Source organism: Malania oleifera, chromosome 11 (assembly GCF_029873635.1).
Source record: "Malania oleifera isolate guangnan ecotype guangnan chromosome 11, ASM2987363v1, whole genome shotgun sequence".
Lineage (NCBI taxonomy): Eukaryota > Viridiplantae > Streptophyta > Magnoliopsida > Santalales > Ximeniaceae > Malania > Malania oleifera.
The window spans coordinates 43,036,681-43,059,372 of record NC_080427.1 but is presented as its reverse complement, the minus strand read 5'-3'; the positions used below and the strand labels follow the sequence as shown (position 1 = coordinate 43,059,372).

Genomic DNA, 22,692 nt, shown 5'->3' with positions numbered 1-22,692 from the left:
GTTTTCTTTGCAAAATCAAAGTTGTGACAAGTAAATGCAAAAAGAGAACCATAGGCAATGAGTACGATCGGAGGAATTTTTAAAATAGATCTCTCTTTCTATATGATGACTACTTATGTTGAGGTGGTGGCATAAGAGTAATGAGAAATGAATGAAAGACAAAGAGAGAGAAAGAGAGAGCATAGAGAGGAGGTTAGACCAACATAGGTGCATAAAAGGAAAGATTTGTAATGACCCCAGGTATTGGGTTTCTAGTAATTTATGGTAGGGCTTATGGAATTAATTGAGAAGGTGAATAAATTGGGAGTATATTTTGTGAAATGTGGAAGAGATGGGTTCATAATTTGGGAGGGATGGAGATATATTTGGAAGACAGGGAAGGTAAAAGAAGGAAATAATAGTCTTAAGTTCTTTATTAATTTTTTTAATAATACTTGGTCAATAGAATTCAAGAACATAAAATATTTAGTTTTAAATTTTTCAAAAATTTAAAAAATTCCAAAATTGAGGATTAGAATTTTAAAGCCTCCTCATGCTTCTATAGCACGTAGTATATTTCCTTTGGATTCGGTTTGTGTGGTTGATGAGGTAGTTTAGGTGAGTCACCCATGACTCACTAGCGGAAGAATGGTTGATGAGGTAGGTTAGGTGAGTCACCCATGAGTCACTAGCAGAAGAATCTTGGAGTTGGGAAGCAAAATAATTAATTATAGGAGGGGTGAGCGGCGGATGTTGCGTCCTTCTCTTCTGCCGATACACACAGGCGCTCGAAAAGAACTGTACTGATCGCGAAGCAAAAATTATTTTGGGAGTGAGGGACAGAGACGGAAGGGGAAGGGTTGGTGATGGAGGGAATGAGCGTAATCAAGTTTGCGATCGGGGACGCAGTGTTGACTTCCATGTGGGTGTTCTGCGCCGCCACGCTGGGGGCGCTCACCTCTGTCTTTGCATCAGCCCTAGGGATTCAAGGCTGGCCAACTCTCCTCATCACCACCCTCCTCGTCTTCATTCTCGTTTTTGTGTTCGGCTTCATCGGTGATGTATTGGGCGGTGCCAGCTTTAATCCCACTGGTACCGCCGCCTTTTATGCCGCCGGTGTTGGGCCCGACAATCTCTTGTCCATGGCCCTCCGTTTCCCTGCTCAGGTATATTTTCTTTTTCCGTCGCTTAGTTTCTTTATTTCAATGAAAGATTCCCCGTGCTCCCTTTTACCCCCTCGCTCTTTTTCATTCACTCATGCTCCATTTTTTCAAATCGAATCGATTGTCCATTTTTTAAATAGTTGGCTAAATTCCGTAACTGGCGGTTGGTGACTGGATTTACTTTACTCCATGGATGATGGATCCCTTCTTTACTGAAAATGCTCCTCTTCACACTTGATTCTGTATTGTGCCTTTTCCTTTTTTGAGTTTATATAGGGGATCGGGCGGGGTGGGGTGGGGTGAGGTGAGGTGAGGGGGCGTGTGGTTATTAAGCTGTTAAACAACGCCAATAGATATGACTTCATCACATACTTGGTGTTCTTGATGCAGGCAGCGGGTGCTGTGGGTGGCGCTCTTGCTATCATGGAAGTGATGCCAACACAGTACAAACACATGCTGGGGGGGCCTTCCTTGAAAGTTGATCTGCACACTGGGGCAATTGCCGAGGGGGTGTTGACCTTCATAATTAGCTTTGCCGTGCTTCTTATTATTCTAAAAGGTCCTAGAAGCCTACTATTAAAGATGTGGTTGCTTGCCATGTCAACTGTTACATTGGTTGTTGCAGGTTCTGCTTATACTGGACCTTCCATGAATCCTGCTAATGTGAGTAGTGCAACCTTCTTCATACTTCTACAAAAAATAATTGTATTTCTGCATTTGTGGCGTTGAATTGCACTTCCACATTGAATATTTTATTTGCCTTATCTTCGAGGCTTTGCTCTGACCCAATGGTCGGGTCTTACACATAAACCTCAAGGTTGTTGGTTCAAATCACTGAAACAACCTTTCCAATGTGGAGGTAAGGTTGCGTATGTTAGGCTATATGATATCGCTTTGGAGGCTTGTGTATTTTCTCTCTCTCTATTTATGTGTGTCATTGTCACTTCATTTAGTCTCTGATTGCATGAGTTGAAGGCAATTGTTGTTGTGTGGGTGCGTTCCATTTAGTCAATAAAGATTCAAGATTAATGCATCCATCATTTGTTATGAAAATTCTTCAAGATAATTATTTTTGTTTTAACTTTGAATTAAGGCATCCAAAGATTAATTGTTAGGATATGGTGTGGGGTGGATTTGGGTATATTTTGATGTTATAAGCTAGCATACCATTGCCTTGTGCTTTTAGATTCTGATGGGATGTGGTGGGGTCTCAACCCTTTTGGATTTGATGAATCTCCTCATTTTGGGAGTGTTTGCGAGACTGCTGGGGGGGTGGGGGGAGCAGTGTCAACTCTGGGGCTGGGCAGGCTTTAAATTGATGAGAAAGATGAAGTTGAAACAATTGAATAATGAGGCTTTTAGAATGTCAACGAGGCTAAGAATAATATTTTTTTTACACAGGAGTATCTAAGTAGATTTTTGGAGGGCTTGGATTGGAGTCCCATCGGGGCGAGCTTAGCTTAGTCTCTTGAGAGAGCCTTTTGTGCACAAGAAATTAAAAAATGGTGTTTGGCATGAGTACTTGATAGTTTCAGATTGGTTTTTTTCAAGAGAGCCGAGTGGTTTTGCACAAGGACATTTTTAGGATTTTTTGAGAAACTTCATCATAATTGGGTGGTGGGAATAGTGTAAATTCTACATTTTTAGCCTAATCCCAAAAGGAGAAATTTACCAGGGAGCAAGGTTGTTAGAATCAGGATTCTAAGTGGGATCGTTCAAGGGGTCTGTAGGATCGAATCGTAGAATCAGATTGAGAATCATAAGGTTCTACTTTTGATGTAAAATAAATATTATAAAATTATATACATGGAACTTAATGACAAGTCTTAAGACTAAAAACTTGGTTAGTAACTTAGTATAACAACAACAACAACAACAACAACAACAACAACAACAACAAAATCAAGCCTTAGTTTCACTAAGTGGGGTCAGTTATATGAATCCTTTTCCGCCAATATATGCGATCATGGACCATTTCTTTTGATAGATTCAAGGATATTAAATCCTTACTCACTATCTCCTCCCAAGTTATTTTAGGTCTACCCCTACCCCTTCTACTGCCTCCTAATAGTAACTAAATCACTCTTCCTCACAGGTGCACTATAAAGCCTATGTTGCAAGTGTCCATACCATCTGAGTCGTCTCTCCCTTATCTTATCTTCTATAGGAGTTACACCTAACTTATCACGAATATGTTCATTCCTTAATTTATCTTTCAATGTTATACCACTCATCCATCTAAGTATTCTCATCTCGGTAACTTTTACTTTTTGGATAGTAACTTAGTATAAGAAGTTAAAAATACAATAAAAAGTTCAAACAATAAAAAGAAGAAAAAGAAGAAGAGGAAGTAAAGGAGAAGAAGGAGAAAAACAGTGCTCACTATTGAGTATTTTCAAGAAGCAAAATATTTGTTTCAAAGCATACCTCTGCAGCTCTGCTGGGCCTAGCTTGGCTCTTTTCTTGGCTGCTGCTGATCAAACAAGAACTATGTGTTGAAGAAGACTGATGTCTTCTTGTCGAACACCAAAGATGGAAGAGTACTGAGTTTTTGTCGAACCCCAGGAACTCTGGTTGTTGAACTCCAAAGAATTGTTGATCAAACAGCAAGACTGCTAGCTGCTGCTAATCAACCATCAATCACCAGATGGAGGGCTCTCTGCTTGTCGAATAGGAGAGAAATTCAGGTTCAACGTTGCTGAATTTCAATGACTAGAGGACTAAGGCGTCGAACTCCAGGGAAATCAGGTGCAGATTCTGCTGAATCTGTTCACTGATGGGAGGTTGGGAGCCATTTTGCCTCAGTTTTAGAAGAGTTTGGATCAAACATAAACCTTTTGGGGCCTTTGGGCGAATAAAAACATGTATTAGGCCACATTATTGAAGCCCAAAAGGGAAAAAAAATTCCCAATCTAGGTAACAGAGTAGGATCTGTACGATTCTACTTCCGATTCTATGATTCTACCGATTCTTTTACGATTTTACCACGATTATACTTGATTCCGATTTCTATTGTGACTTGGATCGTTTGGGTGAATCTGGATCGTAGAATCATATGATCCTATGGTCCAAATCGCAGTTTTAATAACCATGCGAGGGAGAGGGACCTCAGGCCTATAAGTCTTGTCTCAAGCCTTTGCAAGTTTCTTTCCAAGGTCTTATGTAAGAGGTTGAGAGAGATTTTGGGGGGTTATGATGACTATATGATGTAGGACAAGAAGCAAGACCTTGGGAAGATCCTTGTTGGAGAATAAAAACCCCATTGGTCAAGGGATTGTTGGGTTTAGTTTGTAGTTTATTACATGTTTAGTTTAATTAGTATTGTTTTATGTGTATTTGAGGGCTTGTTTATAATATATGTGAATTTTTAGGGTTCGCTTGTAATAGAATGTAGTTTTTGGGGTATATATGTAATTCATGTATTAGAGGCTTTCTTATAAATAGCGTGTGAAAGCCATGTTGAAGTTAAGTTGTTAAATTTGAATTTGAAGTGAACGTGAGTTTCCTCATGGTATCTCCTCTCCCCTCTATTCTTTCTTCTCCCTTTCTTCCCATTTATCTTTCATGGCTGCAGACCCGTCGTACTGCCCCTACATCATTTGGTAGCAGAGCCCAACCACAATCTCCATTCTTCCATTTTGATTCCCCTATTTTCTCCTTTCACTCTTCTTCTTTCCCCGCTTATTCTCTTTGTCCTTCTCTCCTTTGTGCCCTAACTTCTTCTTCCAGTCGTGTCCTCATTCCTTGAATACCCTTATCCTTGAAGATTTTCACAACACACTTATCCTCTAAGACTTTCAACCATCCTATCTGCCCTGAAATTTTAGTAAAAAAAAAATGAAAAGCAGTTCTAAACTTTTGAGATTCCATTCGTGTCCTCATTCTTCAAAGACCATTATCCTTGAAGATTTTCATGACACCTCCCACACCAATAGAAACAGAGACGCCACGCATGTGGTCCCATGTGTTGGCAGAAGCTTGCCCAGCCACAGCCCTTCTAAAATCCCAACCTCTTGTGCTTTTCTCATCACACCACCACCACCATTGTTATTTCTACCCCTTGATCTATCTTCGCCTGAAATCCCATCGCTCATGCGCCTCACATGCCAGTGATGCACGTGAGGAACTTTGCCATTCTGTTCTGCAATTTTCAGTCTTTCAAAAAATTGCTTCAGCCATGATTTTTTGGGTTTTATTTACGATATTTTGACCTGCAATGAGATATTTTAGTTGCATACACAATATATTGCAGGTAAGCATGATAATTTGACACGAAAGGCTAGAAATTGTCACTGCTAGCATAAAAAAATAAGGTTTTATTGCTGTAGTTTGTGAGTTTTCCAAGTGAATTTGTTTCATTTGTTCGTGATACTCAAGATTGAAGGTGACTTTGAGATAGCCTTGAAAGTGAGAGAAACTTGTGGTTTTATGTGAATAGATTGAGAATTGTGGCAAATTTGTGTTAAGGACTGTTGCTGACATATAGTAGTGGATATATGTATAAATCAGCAATATTGTGGCAAATTATTGGAAAAAGGAATGCCATTTATCATATCCTAGGCACAAATTGAAGCTTTTCCAACCTTTCTCAAGTGTGGAGGAAATGCTTGCAAAATCATCATTGATGGATGATGCGCTATGAATTTCTACAATTATAGTCATTCATATGCAACTTCATCTAGAAACTCATCTAGAGCCTTGTGAGATATCTTGGATTGATAACATTACCTTACATGTTTGTGAACGATGTTTGGTTCCTACCCAAATGGGTGAGTATTTTTTTAATGTATGGTGTGATATTATACCCATGAATATTGGCCATGGACTCCTTGGTTCTCCTTGATTGGATTATTTGGGTGCGACTCAAGGACATGAGAACATATTTGTCTTCCACTCTAATGGGAAGAAAATCACTTTGAAGCCGCTCTACTAATCAACCAACACAAAGAATCAGCCACATTTACTTAACTTGAGAACAATATGAGCTAAGAAATGCATATGTTTGAAGACATCTAGTCTTTCAAGCATTCCTATTATTGAGTTTGTCTTTCATGATGTATTTATTAATGCCAATGCTCAATTCATGTCTATGATGCTACCGATGGATCGTGGTTTCTTGTATCACTCATGCATCCTTTTGAAGAGTCCAAGTTTGCTTCTTAGTTTTGAGCCTCCAACATTTCAAAATTCGAGGCTGAATTTTTTCTTACTAGGGGAAATTTGATGTAGGACAAGAAGCAAGATCTTGGGAAGATCCTTGTTGGAGAATAATGTAGAAGAATTGGTTCAAGGGATTGTTGAGTTTAGTTAGTAGTTTATTATGTGTTTAGTTTTATTAGCATAGTATTTTGTGTATTTGGGGGCTTGATTGTAATATTTGTGTGCTTTCGGGTTTGTTTGCAATATAATGTTGTTTAAGGGTACATGTGTAATTCATGTATTATAGGCTTTCTTATAAGTAGTGTGAGAAGTCCATGTAGAAGCTAGGTTGTTAAATTTGAATTTGAAGTGAACTTGAGAATTCCCTCTAGTATCTCCTCTCTTCCCTCTTCCTTATTCACCTTTCCTCCTATCTCCCAAGGCTTGCAGATCCTTGATGCTGCTCCTGCATCACTATGGCTCAATCTGAATTCATTAAAGACTAGAATAATTTTAGGTGATGCTTTGGTGGATAATAAGGTGGTTGCGGATGCAAAGGGAAGGGTTGAGGGGAGTTAATTTTTAAGCTAGACTTTGAGAAAGCTTATGATATGTTGTTTTGGATAAAGCATGATTAGGAAAGGCTTTGGGTTGTGTCATGTGCAGAGGTGGTGGTTTCGAGGTTGCTTGAGCTCAATATCAATTTGTTGGTTGTTTTCAATCGTTAGCCTAGAGAACGTTTAGAGCTTTGGGGTTTCAGGCAAGGGGATCCATTCCACTTTTGTTTACCTTGATGATGGATGTTTTTAGTAGGATGCTCTTGCAAGCTCAGTGTTCATGGGTGATTGGTGAGTAGGGAGAAAGGAGGTGGAGGTTATGTTAGTTTCTTGAGGGAAATGTTGTGATATTCCAAAAGGGTATTATTTTATTGAAAATTTTTTGAAAAGATTTTGGGATTAAGATTAACTTGTCCAAGTGTGGTCCAGCAGGCATTAATTTGGCTAGTAGCAATTTAGACTAGTTAAAGGCCGTGCTGGGCTGCATTTCTTTAGATTAGCCATTTTCTTATCTCGGCCTCCTTCTTGGAAGCAATTTTAATTTTATGGATTTCTAGGACCCATGATGGAGAGGGTTGGTTGGAGGTTGGAGGTTGGAGGGTGTGGAAGTATTTATCTATTTTGGAGGTCTTATTACACTTATCAGTGCTTCCCTCTCCAACATCTCTATTTACTTATCTCGTTTTAGAGTGCCTACAAGTGTTTCCAGGGCTGTAGAGAGGTTAGTGCATGACTTTCTTTTGTTCCATTTTTGGGTAAAATAAGAGAGATCACCTCATTGGCTAGGAGGTAATTACAAACCTATATCTGAAGGTGATGAAAAGTATGGGATTTATAAGAGTACTTGTTGATGTTCACTCCCATCAAATTGGCAGCTAGCAATGGGTTTATGGAACTTTCTCACGTGTATGTATGAACATTTTTTCATGGTGAGTGAGTGGAGCATACCTCCCTAGCATAATTGATTTGTGCAAATCTGTTGAGCATAAGTTATGTTTATCCAGTTATTGGTCCATCCAAACAGTTCCTATGCTTTGTATTAATATTCTCTCGCCAAGTGCTACCATTACCCTTATGACAGGGGATAGCTAAATTTTTACCTTGTCTTCATTCCTAAATATTTTCTAGTTGATTAAACTAATCATGCAAGCCATCTAGTTCAGCTTCCCCTTTATAATCAGGCAACATGACTTTAATACGATAGTCGGGGCACCAGGCATGCTGGAGAGTACCTCGATAGGCTTTGGAGTTTGCTTAATTGTAACCATAGTTGAGCTGTAGGTACTCCTTGCATCTATGACCCCCTTCCCTTTTACCAATGCATGGTGTCACGGGCCAACTATTTTCACACCTTTGTGAAAGAGCCGTGTGGTGCTAGCTAAAGTACTCTTGCTTAACTAGCTAGCCTATCGCTTACCAACATTCATTCACGAAACACTTTCATTAGTATTCAATCAAATGGCAGCGGAAACAGTAAGCATTCATGAAAGTCGTGGCAAGCAAGCAGTAAACATTGAAACTACGCAATTCATTAACAACACCTCTGTTGGCATGGTGTGTTTAGCGAGGGAGGCAAGTAGGCTAAACACGTTGACAATAGCTAGTGAGTTTTACAATGACTAATGAACATTCACCCTCCCCTAAAGAGGTTTTTATGTAATTATCATCTTGGCACTAGGAAACATCAAAGTGATCGAGGAGTCATACTGTCTTATTTGGCATACGAAGACACTACTAGCAGAAAATAACCCTACACTAGTATTTACATGATGGAAACCTATCCTAAGCACATGAGACAAGCAGTCACAGGCAAGCATAATGCCCTGAACAAGCTTAGCTTGTGACACATGGCCATCATAGCTTACTGTTTGTTGCTAAGGTCTCTGACATCCCTGTAGAGATCTGCCGCTCTCTGTTTGTGGTCTAGGCACTCATCCTTAGAGGTCTTTGATGTCCTTTCTTGTGCTGTTGGCTAGTGGTATTTCCATCCTCTGTAAGGCCTCGAACATGATCTCGTCTTACAAATTGGTAACATTTTGTTGAACTAGCTAAAATTGGTCCTCCAATTTCTCTTTTTTTTTTTGTTTTCATTTTCTTGCCAATCCAGTTCAGTTCGAGTTTTTTATGGAAATATTTAAAAAAAAAAAACACAAATATAGAGGAAGGGGGAAAAATTGTACAAATATACCCAACTGACTTTTAGAAAAAAAATAAAATTGATGGGGGATGGGACAGCTACTTGTCAGGATTAAAAAAAAAAAAAAACAGGGGGATGGGACTTGGAGACTGACGTGCACAACCCCCAAGGCCTGTCAGCGCGGAGAGAGAAGAAGAGATGGGACCACCGTCAGGATAAAAAAAATAAAACAAGCGGATGGGACTGGCGCACCAGCGTGTGTCAGTGCGGGGGGAGAATTGAAAAAAAAAAAAAGTTGCATGCATGCATGCTTTTAAAAATTTTGTACGTAAATAGTGATCGACTTTTGGAAAGTCGGTTTGGTGCTGCGCATGCATGCATGCGTGAATGAGGAGGGAAATGACGCTTGTTGGACGTGAGGTTATCAACTTCAATATTGAAAGGGGGCTGTTCAGTATTCAAACTGCACCGCGCCATCCAAATAAGGGTCGAAATATTCAAAAAGTTGACTACATGTGGGAAGTGGCAGAATCTGCACTGCCCCTGTTCACGCTTGTTAGCTGTCTGCGGCATAAGGAGATTGGGATTTAGTCGCTTTGTTGACCCTTGTTTCACGGTGTAGGAGCATTATGCAACATATGCTATGGACTTCATCCCCGTTCTCCATGAAGAATATTGGACAGATCCAGTGGCGCCAACATTGTACGGTAAGTCGGTAACAGACAATTGCTTGGGCAGAAAGGACAACCCAAGAGTTCGAGACTACGTAGCAAAATGGACGTACGAGAGGGCAGTCAGAGGATGCGGTGTGGGTTTTGCCACGAAGAAGGTCACTATCGCAATCGGTGTCCGAGGAGGACTGGAGGTCATGACGGAGTTGGCCCATCACATTAATTGTACTTTAATTGTACTTAATGTGTAAATTATAAAAACTTTTTTTTTTAATATTATTGTGTTGTACTTGAATTAGAAGTAAAACAAGAATTATCTATATTTTTTATTTTTTGAATCATTTTTTTTCTATTCAAATTGCTTTTGACCTTTGTTTATTTTTTAAAAAATAATTTTATGACTACCAATAAAAATTTATAAGACAATTTATGTATTACGGAGTTTGACTAAAAAAATAACTAATTTTGTATAAAAAAATAATAACGAAAATTAAATTCATTAATTATTAGAATTTAATTCATATTTTTCAAAATATTTATATATATATTAATTATTATAATTGAATGGTAGCATAATGAATTAATTAGGCGGAGGGGTAGCAGAATGATTATTTATACATGGCTCTAAAAGAGCCATACATGCATGCACAAAAGAACTGGTACTCCTTTAAGTTGCTTAATAATTATCTTCTTTACTATTTTCTTGCAATGATGGGGGCCCAGGTACTCCTTTAGTTCCCGTCTTCTTTATTTATATTTTATATAATTTGAAATATATTTTTTTCCATATATAAATTAAAAAGAACAATAAAAGAATTTTTAAAAAAATAATATGAAATCTAATAAAATGGCAATAATTATTATTACTATAACGATAAACATGCATGCGCAAAATCTAATTAAACACGTGTTTATTTCTCAAAATTTATAAATTATACACAAAAAAAATCACTTTACAAAATGTGAACAAATTAGTATAGATGTGTACATTACAACTGTTACAATGTCTATCTGTATCACTAAGTCTGTCTTTACGGCTGTTGCCGTTGTTCTTGTGATAGTTGACGTTGCCGTCTTTGACGTCCATTTGCCCATTTTGCACCCTTGTTAACTTCTACTGTTGGTGGGATCTGTTGTTGCAATCTAGCATCCTTTGATCCCCCATCAATGAAAAGATTGAGTGGGATCGGTGATGAACTCGGGAATTGGTGTTATTACTGCTCTTCCCTATAGATTGGGGGTGGGTAGCTCTGTGTGGACTGTGGTGCCTTTGGCTGGTATGCTGTATTGTCAGACGCCCTGTACTGATGTTGATACCCCCCCCCCCCATATGGCATATGTGAAGAAGAAGCCCCTGCGTGCCAGGTGGAGGTCTGTGCAGGTGTGAATTGTTGTGTCGATGCTCCCTAATCACCTTGAGTCCACTGGGATGGCTGGGTGGGTGCCCCCCACTCAACTCGAGCACGGCCCCCCCCATGGTTTTGGCGAGGTCCAGCACGACGTCTCTTATGCAGCGCTTGCTGAGCAACTGCAGCATCATCATCAAATTCAGCACCTTCCGCGTCGGTAGGGGGAGACCTATGAATTGATCGATGAGCTTCGTCAGCCACAAATTGCATACACACCTCCGCAATCAGTCTAGCCGGACATGTTGGGACATAGTCAAATAACTGGATGTTCTCCATCATGTGCTCTTACAACAGAATGTTATGAAACTATTAATAAGTTATTGAAAAATCACCTGTCTATTCCCTACATGCGTTAAGTAATTCATTCACTCATCATTGTCATGTGCATGTTGGCAGTTCTGCTTACGCATCGAATCTTGATGGACTGGTACCAGTCATTATATCTATCATCTACCCGTGGAGGTCTACGCCTAGGGAGTGGAAGCTCCCTAAGTTTGTGAATGACGTGGTCCAGTCGCTATTGCCACCTCTAGAGGGTACGCTTGTACTTAGTGCTAGGGGTGTACATGGTTCGGTTCGGTTCGGTTTGGTTTTGACCCAAACCGCTAACCAAACTGAAAAAATCGGTTTTCAAAATATTAAACCGGAAACGAACCGTACACCGACGATTTTAAGTAACCATAAACCGAATTTTTCTGATTCGGTTCGGTTTCAACTCAATTTTTAATATAAAATTTATATTTACAAATCATAATTAAAAATCTACAAAACCAAGAGCCCAACCCAAATCATGCCCATATGAATGTAGATAGTGCCTATGGGTGGCCCATCCACAGAACCTGAATGGTGGGTTTACTCAATGCAATGCAATAATGGAATTTTATATGAAAAGGGAGGGACCTTCTGTTCTTCTCTGAACCAATGTGGGACAAATATTAATCTCCACCACCGCGTATAAACCTTGTGATTCACACCAGATAGAATGTAAAAAACAGAGAAGATCAACAGGAAAGCAGAGCAATCGCGAGGAAATTAATGAAACCAGACTGGGGGGAATTAATCAGCGAAAATGGAGGGATTCAAGGAGAAATTGAACAAAAAATAGAATTGAAAATCGAAAATTACTGAAATGGGAGGTACATAGAGACAGAGATGGAATTTACCTTTGTTCTTGGCAAGAATTTGGAGATCGACGAGGGATGGAAGATGTGGCCATGTGGGCATTGGAGACTGGCGTGGGGGTGACCGTCGGCTTGGGGGTGGGACTTGGGACTTGGGAGGAAGTTGGAAGTGTTGTGAGGACGGAAGGTGTCGGCGTTGCTGTGGGCGTGAGCGTCGGAAGGAGTGGGAGGTGTTGTGGCTTGTGAGGGCACGCCGGCACAGTAGTCGATAGCTACCAGTGCGTGAGCGTCGGAGGGAGCGGGAGGTGTTGTGACTTGTGAGGGCACACCGGCATGGCAGTCGGCACTCGGCAGCCTACTAGGACCAGTAGTATGAGTGTCTCTTCAGTCTTCCCAATAGCCAAGTCCTCAAAGGCCCAAACCAATGGGCAATAGCTGGATCTTCCACTCCACCAAACTCGTCCCACATCGCCAAAATGGGAAGCATGAATCTCATGCATCTTGTATAAAATCCTTTCCCACTTCCCCCAACAAGTTCAACCATAGACATATTTAATTGATCAAATAAATTATTAGTAAAATAAAATATTAAATGTTTTAATTATATAATTAAAGATATAATATTTTCACAGGACATATATATGTAGTAATAAACATAATTATTTTAAAATTATAATTGGTTTTTGGTTTTCTCGGTTCGGTTTTTAAGTGAAATTGAAATTGAAATCAAAAGTCGGTTTTTTATAAACTCAAAACCGAAATCGAAATATCGAACCGAAGTTTCAAACTGTTCGGTTTCGGTCCGGTTTGCGATTTTTCGTTAAATTTTGTACACCCCTACTTAGTGCTCCAGTTGGTTTGGTGGCTCCCACGTTGGTTATATTCATGCAGATCCGAGTAATGACTGTCAGGGTCGTACCTTGTTTGAGCTGGACGAGGGATCTGCTGCCTCAGCTCAAACTACCGCAGTACACGGTTCGGCATGTGCCACTTCAGATCATGGGAGTGCGAACAAGTCAAATTTGTACTACTATGAGGCATATAGGTGGTAGATTAGCATACACATCCGCTGTGTATGACATCCATATACACTGCTAACAAAGAATTTATGTAAAAAAATTACTAAGAATAGTAAACGTTACATAACCTCATTTAATGATTCCAATTGAAAAAAAATTGTATGACCTGGTCCTCGCACATCATGTCAATGTCATATTGATATGACCGCAGAATATGTTGAGGGACGTGCGAGGCTTGAAATGAAACTCGCCATCTACAATATCTTATGTACATATAACCTTACACTTAAATATTTTAAATTTATTTAAACTAAAATATATATTAACCTGACCTCAAGTGGGAATGGACCATCGCTAACATTAGCAGGCAGATGTGGTAGGCCAACTCTAATTGGAACAAGGAAAGGCATGCGCTCCCATGCCCAAACTTGCAGGAGGAATAGTGCACTTCCAACTGATTGCACCCGCACACGACCAACCTGGCACATCTCTCTGTACAACCATGCAAGTGCAGTGGTACCCCAACTATACATCCACACCATCTCCAAGTCACTCAACAGAGGTAGGAATATCTACAAAGCATAGTATCGCGACTTGTTCATGAACAACAAGTCAAACATGAGACGTAGTATGTACGCTCGAGCGTACCGCAATACGTCATCCTTCGATGCTTCATTAGCAAGATGAAGTATTATCTCGTCCATCCTTGACACAGACAAGGACGAGCTAGTTCGGCCGATTTGGGGGGGTGGGGGTTGCATCCAAGTAGTTTATGACACAAAATCTCTCACCTGCTGTGTCGTGCTCATAACAATGTCGCCATCGACAGGTAATCCTGTGATGATGGCGACATCCTGCAACATTATCGTCGCCTCGCCGCAATGAAAATGAAATGTGCGCATCTTAGGCCTCCAGCGCTCCATTAATGCGCTAATTAAGTGGTGGTCCAGGCGAATGTATTGAATCTGGTACAGTGGATAGAACCCTGCTTGTTGAATTTACAAAATGCTTCTGGGATGAGCATGTCACATAGTTTCTAATGTACGCACACACTGACGCCCTTTAAAGGTGTCAGAATTATCCTCCTCCCATGCCCTGTAGGAAGGATACACAGTCCTCAATGTCAACATGGAAGAATCAATTGGACCAAATTTCATGTCTAAATGTTAAATATAATGGAAATTTAAAAGCCAAAACTAAATTGTGGGGAGCGTGCAGACAGAAGAAATGTTATATATGAGGGAAGTCATACAAAGCAACTATATATAGGGGCCGGGGTCGGGGAAAAACCCTAGCATGCATGGGGGGAAGTGAAAACTGACTTTTGGATAGTCGGTTTTCAACTTTTCAGCTTTATTTTTCCCATGCCGTCAGATTTTAGGATGCTTGGGTAAGGACACGTGGCAAAACCTTTTTTTTCAAAAGTCGTTTTGTACTTTATTTCTTCTTTTCATGCGTTGGTGGCTTGGAAATCAATGCTGCAGTCCCATCCATCTGCAGCTTTGTTTTTTTTTTTAAATCCTGACTCCATTTTTTTTTTTTGCGGTGGAAATCAGCGCGTCAGTCCAAAAGATGAATGCATCCATTTTTTTTATTTATTTCTCCCCTCGGGTTGACACACACTGGTGCCCCCGTCCCATCCCCCTGTTTTTTTTTGTAAATCTGATAGTAGTCTCATCTCCTCTCTCCTCTCTCTCCGCACTGACGGGCCTTGGGGGCCGTGCGCATTAGTCTCCAAGTCCCATCCCCCTGTTTATTTGTTTTTTTTTTTTTTTAAATCCTGACTAGCAGCCATCCCATCCCCCATCAATTTTTTTTAAAGCCCCAACTGACTTTTCAAAAGTCGGTTGGGTACATTTGTGCAATTTTCCCCCCTTTCCTCTATATTTGTGTTTTTCATTTTATTTTTTTAATATTTTCATAAAAAACTCGTTCATTTCTGTCGGACTGGTTCATATTAGCTAGTTGAGTTAACCCTATTGCTTCAGGGTCAGTGCTGGTTCGCTTAAAAGAAACCCCATGTTTCTTGCTTGTTTGTCTCTCCCAAGGTGTTGGCATAGCAGAGAAGAGGGCGACAGCTCATGGAAGCTTAGTGATGACACCACTTTTTAATGCAAAAGCCTTAATATTCATTTTCAAGGGCCTATAGAATCAAATAAAAAAATGGTTTTGCTTTTATCTCGCATTTGAATTTTTCTTTTCAAAATTTTGATTTCCTTTAGCTTTTTCTATGTAGTTTGACAAATCCATTAAGTTTCCATTTGTTTGATTTTTCCAAGGATAATTTATTTTGAAAGTATAAGGTTTTTAGATACTGAGATATTTTAATTCTGTGACATTTCAAAGGTGAGTTACTTTTGCTTTTCAATTTTCTAATAAATAGTATACTTTCCACCAATGGATAGATGTATGCATGTGTATTAGGGTACATAATCATTCAATTTTCATCAATATATTTCAGTTTTGATGTGTTTTGTTTGCTTTAGATGTATGCAGTTCTTGTACAACAAATCTTTGGAATTTGTGCCAAATAATATGATTGAATTTGATTCTCTATGCACAAAATTAATATTTTGCTTCATAATTCGAAACCTGTTTGACAACTATATCTCTAAATAAGACCAAACTAATCCATCCAATGGCTGGCTTCCCACTTCATGTTACTTCTAAATCTTTATTATATTTTTACCATCACAAACCTTAAATTCCCCTATTTTCCTAATATTTTCCTAACCCCAAGGCTATTAAAATCATGTTGCAGGTCATCCCAACTCTTGTCCAGCATGAAGATTTCTAGCTCTGTATTATTTACTGTTTTTTATAGACAATGTTATTACTAGAATAGGGAGTAAGAAAAATTGTTGTGTACACAAAAAGAATACGTCAGCAAGGGAGAGAAGGTCAATCCTGAGGAAGATTCTCTTAAAGAGTGCCTAGTAAAATGTTCTCTTAAAGATTTAGTGACCCTCATGAATTTTAACATGTCTAGCGAGGTTAGTTATGGTGTTGATTTGTTGAGGAACTACTGTAATTTTATGGACTACTGGGCATTTTTTCTTTCTTTGTGAGCTTCACAGTGGAGATTCATACATGTTTTAGGTAGTTCTTTTCATTTACCATAAAACAATAGTTTTGATGATCACAAGTGTTCCATAATGCCTTGATGCATTGCTATAGTATTAGCAATGAAGACATAAGCTATACACGTGTTACAAAAGAACTCATGGGTGATAAAGGGAAGGTAGTTGTTTATATTAACAGGGATTAAGATAAGAAAAGCACATAGCTTTCCATTTTTATGGGTTAAAGCTGGCTAGGAATTTGGTGCCATCTAACATTCCTGTATCCTAGTTAATTTTTAGGGTTTGGATGACGAAGGAATGTCGTTCCAGTTAAAGACATGTAAATTCTAATGCAATTATATTCTAATTTCCTTGCGTGCAATTTTCTCCAGATGCATGTGGTGCATAATTCATGAGTTTCTCCTTTTCATATGTCACAGTTGTGCAGCTTTATTATTAATAAAAACTAAATGTCATACTGCAAAAAGTTGCTTCTTACTATAAAGTGTAAACTCTCTTTAATTTCCATATTAAATATTTGGTATTTTTCTGTGTTACATTGCTGAATGTAGACCTAATTATAAAACACGTGTTTTCCCCATTTTTTGTTCCAATGATCAAATTTTAATTTTAAAGAATTATATAAAAATATTGTGGTTTTCTTTCCATGTCTGTCTCTTGTTTACAAGTTTGTGATGTTGGATCCCTCATAGATCAAGGCTTTTATTTGGTTGTTTTTTCTTAAGAGTTAATACCAACAATCTATCCCAGAGTAGGAGATCTTCAAAGGCACATTCTCCTGATATATGTTTTCTTTGTCTTGATAGTTCTGAAACAGCGTCTTTTGTGTTTGTACTGCTCGTTTGCTTGGAATGTATGGAACAAGCTTTTTGGTCTTTTTGAGAGAAAATTGGGTTTGTTTGAAGTGGTTGGAGGATTTGTTGGCCACTTCTTCTCCTAGTTTTGGTAAAAGGAAGGATGCTCATGCTTTGTGGATGTGTGGGATTTTGCAGTTCTGTGGGCTTTATGGAATGAAAGACACAAGTAATCATCCATAGTTGCTTATTCTTACATCAGAAGCCTATATTTATTGGCAACTGAAAAGTGCTAAAGATAAAACTATTGAAAATTATAGAATAGCTCAAACAGTAAAAAAAATCATAGAACGAACTTAGATAAGTCAGGAGTGTCCGGATCATATTGGGAGGAACAATAGCTCGCTTCCCAAAAGGAATCAATTAAAGATGTAGGAAAGTGTGCATTAATAACATGCAATGCATTAACATAATCATGATATTCAACTATGCAACAATTCATATTAGGAATTGACATACTGGGGTAATTATATTCAACATCTTGAGTCATCTCTTGAACATTTTCGATATATTTATGGCTGTCTTATGATCATTTAGAACTTGCTTTATGTTGATGGAACTCCCTAACATTAGAGTTCATGTTCTTGTGATTAGAAACCTGGAGAAATCTCTCAACTTCCAAAGCTATGTGATAAACCTCAGACAAAGTGATAGGAGTCTTTGGGTTTTGCCAAGGAATTTGAATTTGTATTTTCTTGACCTTTTTTAACACAGTGGCAATCTTTGTGCTTTCATCCATATCACACCTACACATAAGATCATTAAATCGAGCAGAATATTCAGACGCTGGAAGATAATTTGTTTTAAGGTTATACAATTGGTCGACTAGTTGTCTCCAATAAGAACTCAGGCATATTTATCTTTTAACAAGTGTTTCATTTTAGGGAAAGTGGTAGATTCCCCAAAATACCCTATGTCCCTTTCAATCTTTTGTCAGTTTTTTTTTTGTCAATCCAATAAGTCATGATTTAGCAAAATGGATGCATTGGTAGACAAAAGATCTATACCTATCAAACTATTTCAATGTTGACCAACCAAATTAAGAAATAGTGAGGGTTTGAACCACCATCAAGCTCAAAGTGACATAGAACAAGAAGCGGATATATGGATGGATCATTTTGAGCTAATTTGGAGGCCTATGTCAAAAGATGGGGGTCAATGGATTATTGGGTCCTAACCTAAATGTGCTTTTTTAATTAGTTGTTTATTATGTGTGTTTAGTGTGTGTGTAGTAGGATTATGTGTTTTGGGGGGCATATTTGTTATTGGCTTTCTTATAAATAGTGTGTGAAAGCCATATAGGAGATGGTTATTGTTGAGCTGAACTGAGAATTAATTGTGATATTTTCCCCCTAAGTGCCTATTACCTTCCTACCCTGCTGTTCTTCTTCTTCTTCACGCTGTCATGCATCATTTGGTGTCAAAGCCCAACCATGATCTCTATTCTTCCATTTTCAGTTCCCCATTTCCCTTCCAGTCTTTTTTCATCCTCTTTTCCTTTTCCTTTTCCCTTTTCCTTTTATTCTTTCTTTGCTTTTTCTAATGCCTATTTTACTTTGTCCGTGGCTCTAGATCTATACCTACCAGGATTGATAGGTTCTTGTTTACTACAGATTGGGAAGATGCTTTTCCTAATCTTACTCAAGAAGTACTCCCTAGAGTTGTATGCCCCTTGATTCTTGAATCTAACCTTGTTAAATGGGACCCAACTTCGTTGAGATTTGAAAACAATTGGCTAACTCATACTGATTTTTGGAGTTCGATTAGGAGTTGGTGGGGTGAGTACACTGTGGAAGCTGGAAGGGTAGGTTTTTGCTTCACGAAAAAACAGAAGTATTTGTAAGAGAATAGAAAACTTGGGGTATTGAGACCTTTGCTGATGTTAGATCTAGGAAAAAGAATATTATTGAGGAATTTGGGGTGATTGATAGACTAAATGAGCAGAGTATTATATCTGATGACAGTGCTGGAAGACATTATCCAGCTGTCCAATGAGTTTGAGCAGTTTGTTTTAAGGGAAGAGATAAGCTGGAGGCAAAAATCTAGGATGATTTGGGCCAGGAGCGGGGATTGTAATTCTAGACTCTTCCATAGGGTGGCTAATGGCAGGAGAAGAAAGAATTTTATTAAAGAGCTTGAGGATGATAGGGGAGAGGTTATTAGGGATCCAAATCATATTGTGGGGCTGATTATTGGTTTTTATAGGAATCTCTTTTTGGAGGAGGATAAAGGGAGAGTTATGGTCAAGGGGCTGGACTGGTTTCGAATATCAGCTGATAAAGCAACCTGTCTAGAGGGATCCTTCGAGGAAGAAGAGATTAAAATTTTGGTTTTTGAAATGAATGGGGAGTAGGTCCTTGGGCCAGATGATTTTACTATGGCTTTCTTTTAGGATTGTTGGGATAATTTGAAGGGAGTTCAACATTTTTCATTGACTTTTTGATAATAGCCTAAAAAGGATTGTGTGGTTAAAGCCAAAGATTTTAGACCAATTAGCTTAGTCACAAGTGTGTATAAAATTTTGACTAAGTTGTTTGCTAAGAGATTGGCTTCTATTTTGGAGGACACTCTCTCCCTTAGCCACAATGCTTTTATAGGTGATAGACAGATCCTTGATGCTGGTTTGATAGCTAATGGGTGGTTGAAGATGTTGTTTGTAGGAAAAAGAGGGGTCTAGTGCTGAAATTGGATTTTGAAGAAGCCTATGATAGGGTGAACTGGATTTTCTTGGACAAGGTTATGGGTAGAAAAGGTTTTGGTCTGAGGTGGAGGACTGAGATTAGAAAATGCTTATCTTCTGTGTCACCACCTCCTTTGGAAGGATTGGAGGGGATTAGTATTTTTGAGAATGATGGTTGAGTTAATACTTTTTATCTTTTAGTTTTTGTTTTTGTTTTTTCCATTGAGGATTTCATATCCTTGCCAAGTTTGTCTCTCCTCTCTCTCTCACCCACACGCATACTTACACATTCTTTTAATGTTTCTTCTTTTGTTGCCAAAAAACACACATCTGTGGGCATGTGCACATAATATGTTAAAATAGACTTACATTTCTACATCCATGCAGACACGTGTGAACTCGTGTACTCACATGCATATACTAACACATATATATGCATGCATATAAAGGTGTGTAAGCATGTTCTTTTATATAAACATGTCATGCAATGTCAACAATGAAGAATTAATTTTTGATTGCACACCAAATAAATAGAGCCCAAAAGTAATGTTTTTTTTGTCTTTATTTTTACATTTCAATTTTTCCCTGACGCTATTAAGATATCTGTATTTGATAAGAATTTTATTCATCGGTATTTGTGTGTGTGTGTGTGTGTGTGTGTGTTTTTTTTTTTCCATACAAAACTAATCAATTTTTTTTTTAATTAATAAAATTCTTCATTATAAATTCCAGTGAATTAAAATTAAGTTTTGTTTCCATTGCTTTGATTTGTAAAATTTATTAAAAAAGAAAATGAAATCAAAAGTTAAAAAAAATCAAGGAATTTTTTTTTATAAAAAAAAAATCAGATGTCAAAATTTAAAATAAAAATCAAAGAAAGGAAAATATGGACTTGAATTAGTTCACATTTGGGGTGATGCAGACCTGGCCTAGCCAATGAAGAAAAAATCAAGGTGGGCCTCATTGGAGCTCTGATCGATTGACCCGAGCAATCCAACGTTGTGACTGCAGTAGTCTGCAGAACTTGTCGACACATGCCAGATTGAGATGATAGCCGGAAGGATTAACAAGAAAATAGTTAGGTGTAACTTGGAAAGAAAAAGTGAACGGAGAACTGCCGTTTTTATGGGTAGATCGTAGGTGTATGGATGTCTATGCATATGAATGGGTAGCCAAACTAGCATTCCCGACCACCCTGCAATGCAACTAGCAACCCTGACTCAGCCTACTTTTGTTGTACACTATTTACTGGCGGGCCAAAAGTGTTGTACGTATACCCATGCCTGTACTACAAACTGCAATATACCATGAACTTGGTGACACATCATATCATATTAAAATATAGCCATTTCCACCAGTGCAGGTAGGCATGTAAACTGCACCATCTCATATCATCAAACATCATCCAAATTCAGCCAGTGCCTCCCACTGCCACAGCTATACAAGGAGGCAATATCACCTAGTATGTGTTTAATTTTCCTTGGGAAGGTTGATGTATGTTGATTATTTATCAAACACTACCCGCAACTGGACTGCAAAGGTGAATGAGTGTCTTAGAATAAAACTCTTGGTTTCCTCCTCGACATGGGCACAGTGGAACTTAATTTAGACATTTTTATTGTGAAAATTGAGTTTGGTTGATGTTTATGAACATAGTGATGATGCTTAATTCCTTCATTTGGCCTTAAATAGTCATCCTACGCTTGCCTCTGTAGTTTGATTCCACCAGCTTGATTGATTTTTTGTTTATTGAGTTTGATTCATGTTAGATTCTCTGTTTTTTTGTGGGAATTTTTTTTTTTTTGGCTGGAAAAAATATACACTTGCACTTTACCATGAGCTTTGTTAAATAGCGCAAGTAGCATTTTGGTTTTATGGTCGCTGCAGGCATTTGGATGGGCATATGTAAATAATTGGCACAACACATGGGAGCAGTTCTACGTGTATTGGATTTGCCCATTTGTTGGAGCAATATTGGCGGCCTGGGTCTTCCGATTTCTTTTTCCTCTGACGAAACAAAAGAAAGCATGAGGAAGGCATCATACCGCATATTTTTTATCAGTAAGTTAGTTCATGTGTTCACTGTTTAGGCTTTCTACAGTGGTAGTAAATAAGATAGGTGTTACCAACTCTCATTTTACTGCTGGTTGTCTTGGGACTGTCTTCTGTTAGTGATACAGCTTTGGATATTGCAAAAAGTATGTGGATAGTGGTGATTGTATTTCTATTTTGGAACTGTGAATATTCTACCTATATGATGCCCCTTGTATTTCTCTAAAATCAATGGGTGGGCCTTTGTGTGAAGGCCGAAAAGAATATAAATAACAGCGGAAGTGGGCATCCCTCGTCTTCTTCTTCTATATTACAATTTGTGGAGCGTATCAGAGCCCTGCCCAGCTAAGGAGATGGAGGAAACGCATAACAAATAGCATGTTTTATACTAGGTTGAGAGCATAAAATTTGCAGGTTTTTTTTTTCATCATCTTCCTTTTTCTTTTATTATTGACAAGTCAAATATCTATCCTTTTTTCACCCAAAGCAGAGGGCATATGGCTTTTTTTTTTTTTTTAAATTTAACAAAATGTTTTTCTTCCTTCATCAAAAAGCTTTTCTTTTTCCTCTTTTCTTCTCTTCCTTTATTTATCTAATCTAATGACAAAACCAAAGAACCAGATACTTTTACATTAAGATTTAGCAATTTTTTCTTCCTTTCTCTTTGTTATTTTTGCTTGTCTTTCTAATTGCAATTATTTAATATACAAGTTGGCAACGTTCTGCCCTCTACAACTCAAAACAAATTTTATGTTGGCTGTCAATAATATAATGCAATACTTCACCCTTTGAGATTGACTCTCTGTGAAAAAACACATCCCCTTAAAA

At 38.4% G+C, this 22,692-nt stretch overlaps 1 protein-coding gene across 3 annotated transcripts; it reads left to right on the top strand.

Annotated features, from left to right (window-relative positions):
- The first annotated feature begins 459 nt into the window (after positions 1–459).
- On the top strand, positions 460–22,180 carry LOC131167881 (aquaporin SIP1-2-like). 3 transcript variants are annotated; one of them, XM_058126913.1, is made up of 3 exons: positions 460–1,145; positions 1,533–1,805; positions 21,700–22,180. In XM_058126913.1, exons 1-3 carry the CDS (start codon positions 846–848, stop codon positions 21,841–21,843), a joined length of 717 nt encoding a protein of 238 aa, XP_057982896.1. In that variant the 5' UTR covers positions 460–845; the 3' UTR covers positions 21,844–22,180. The 3 variants fall into 3 exon arrangements, with proteins under 3 accessions (XP_057982896.1, XP_057982897.1, XP_057982898.1); XM_058126914.1 differs by having other exon boundaries at positions 553–1,145; positions 21,675–22,180; XM_058126915.1 differs by lacking the exon at positions 21,700–22,180 and adding an exon at positions 15,957–16,256 and having other exon boundaries at positions 554–1,145.
- The last annotated feature ends 512 nt before the right edge of the window (positions 22,181–22,692 follow it).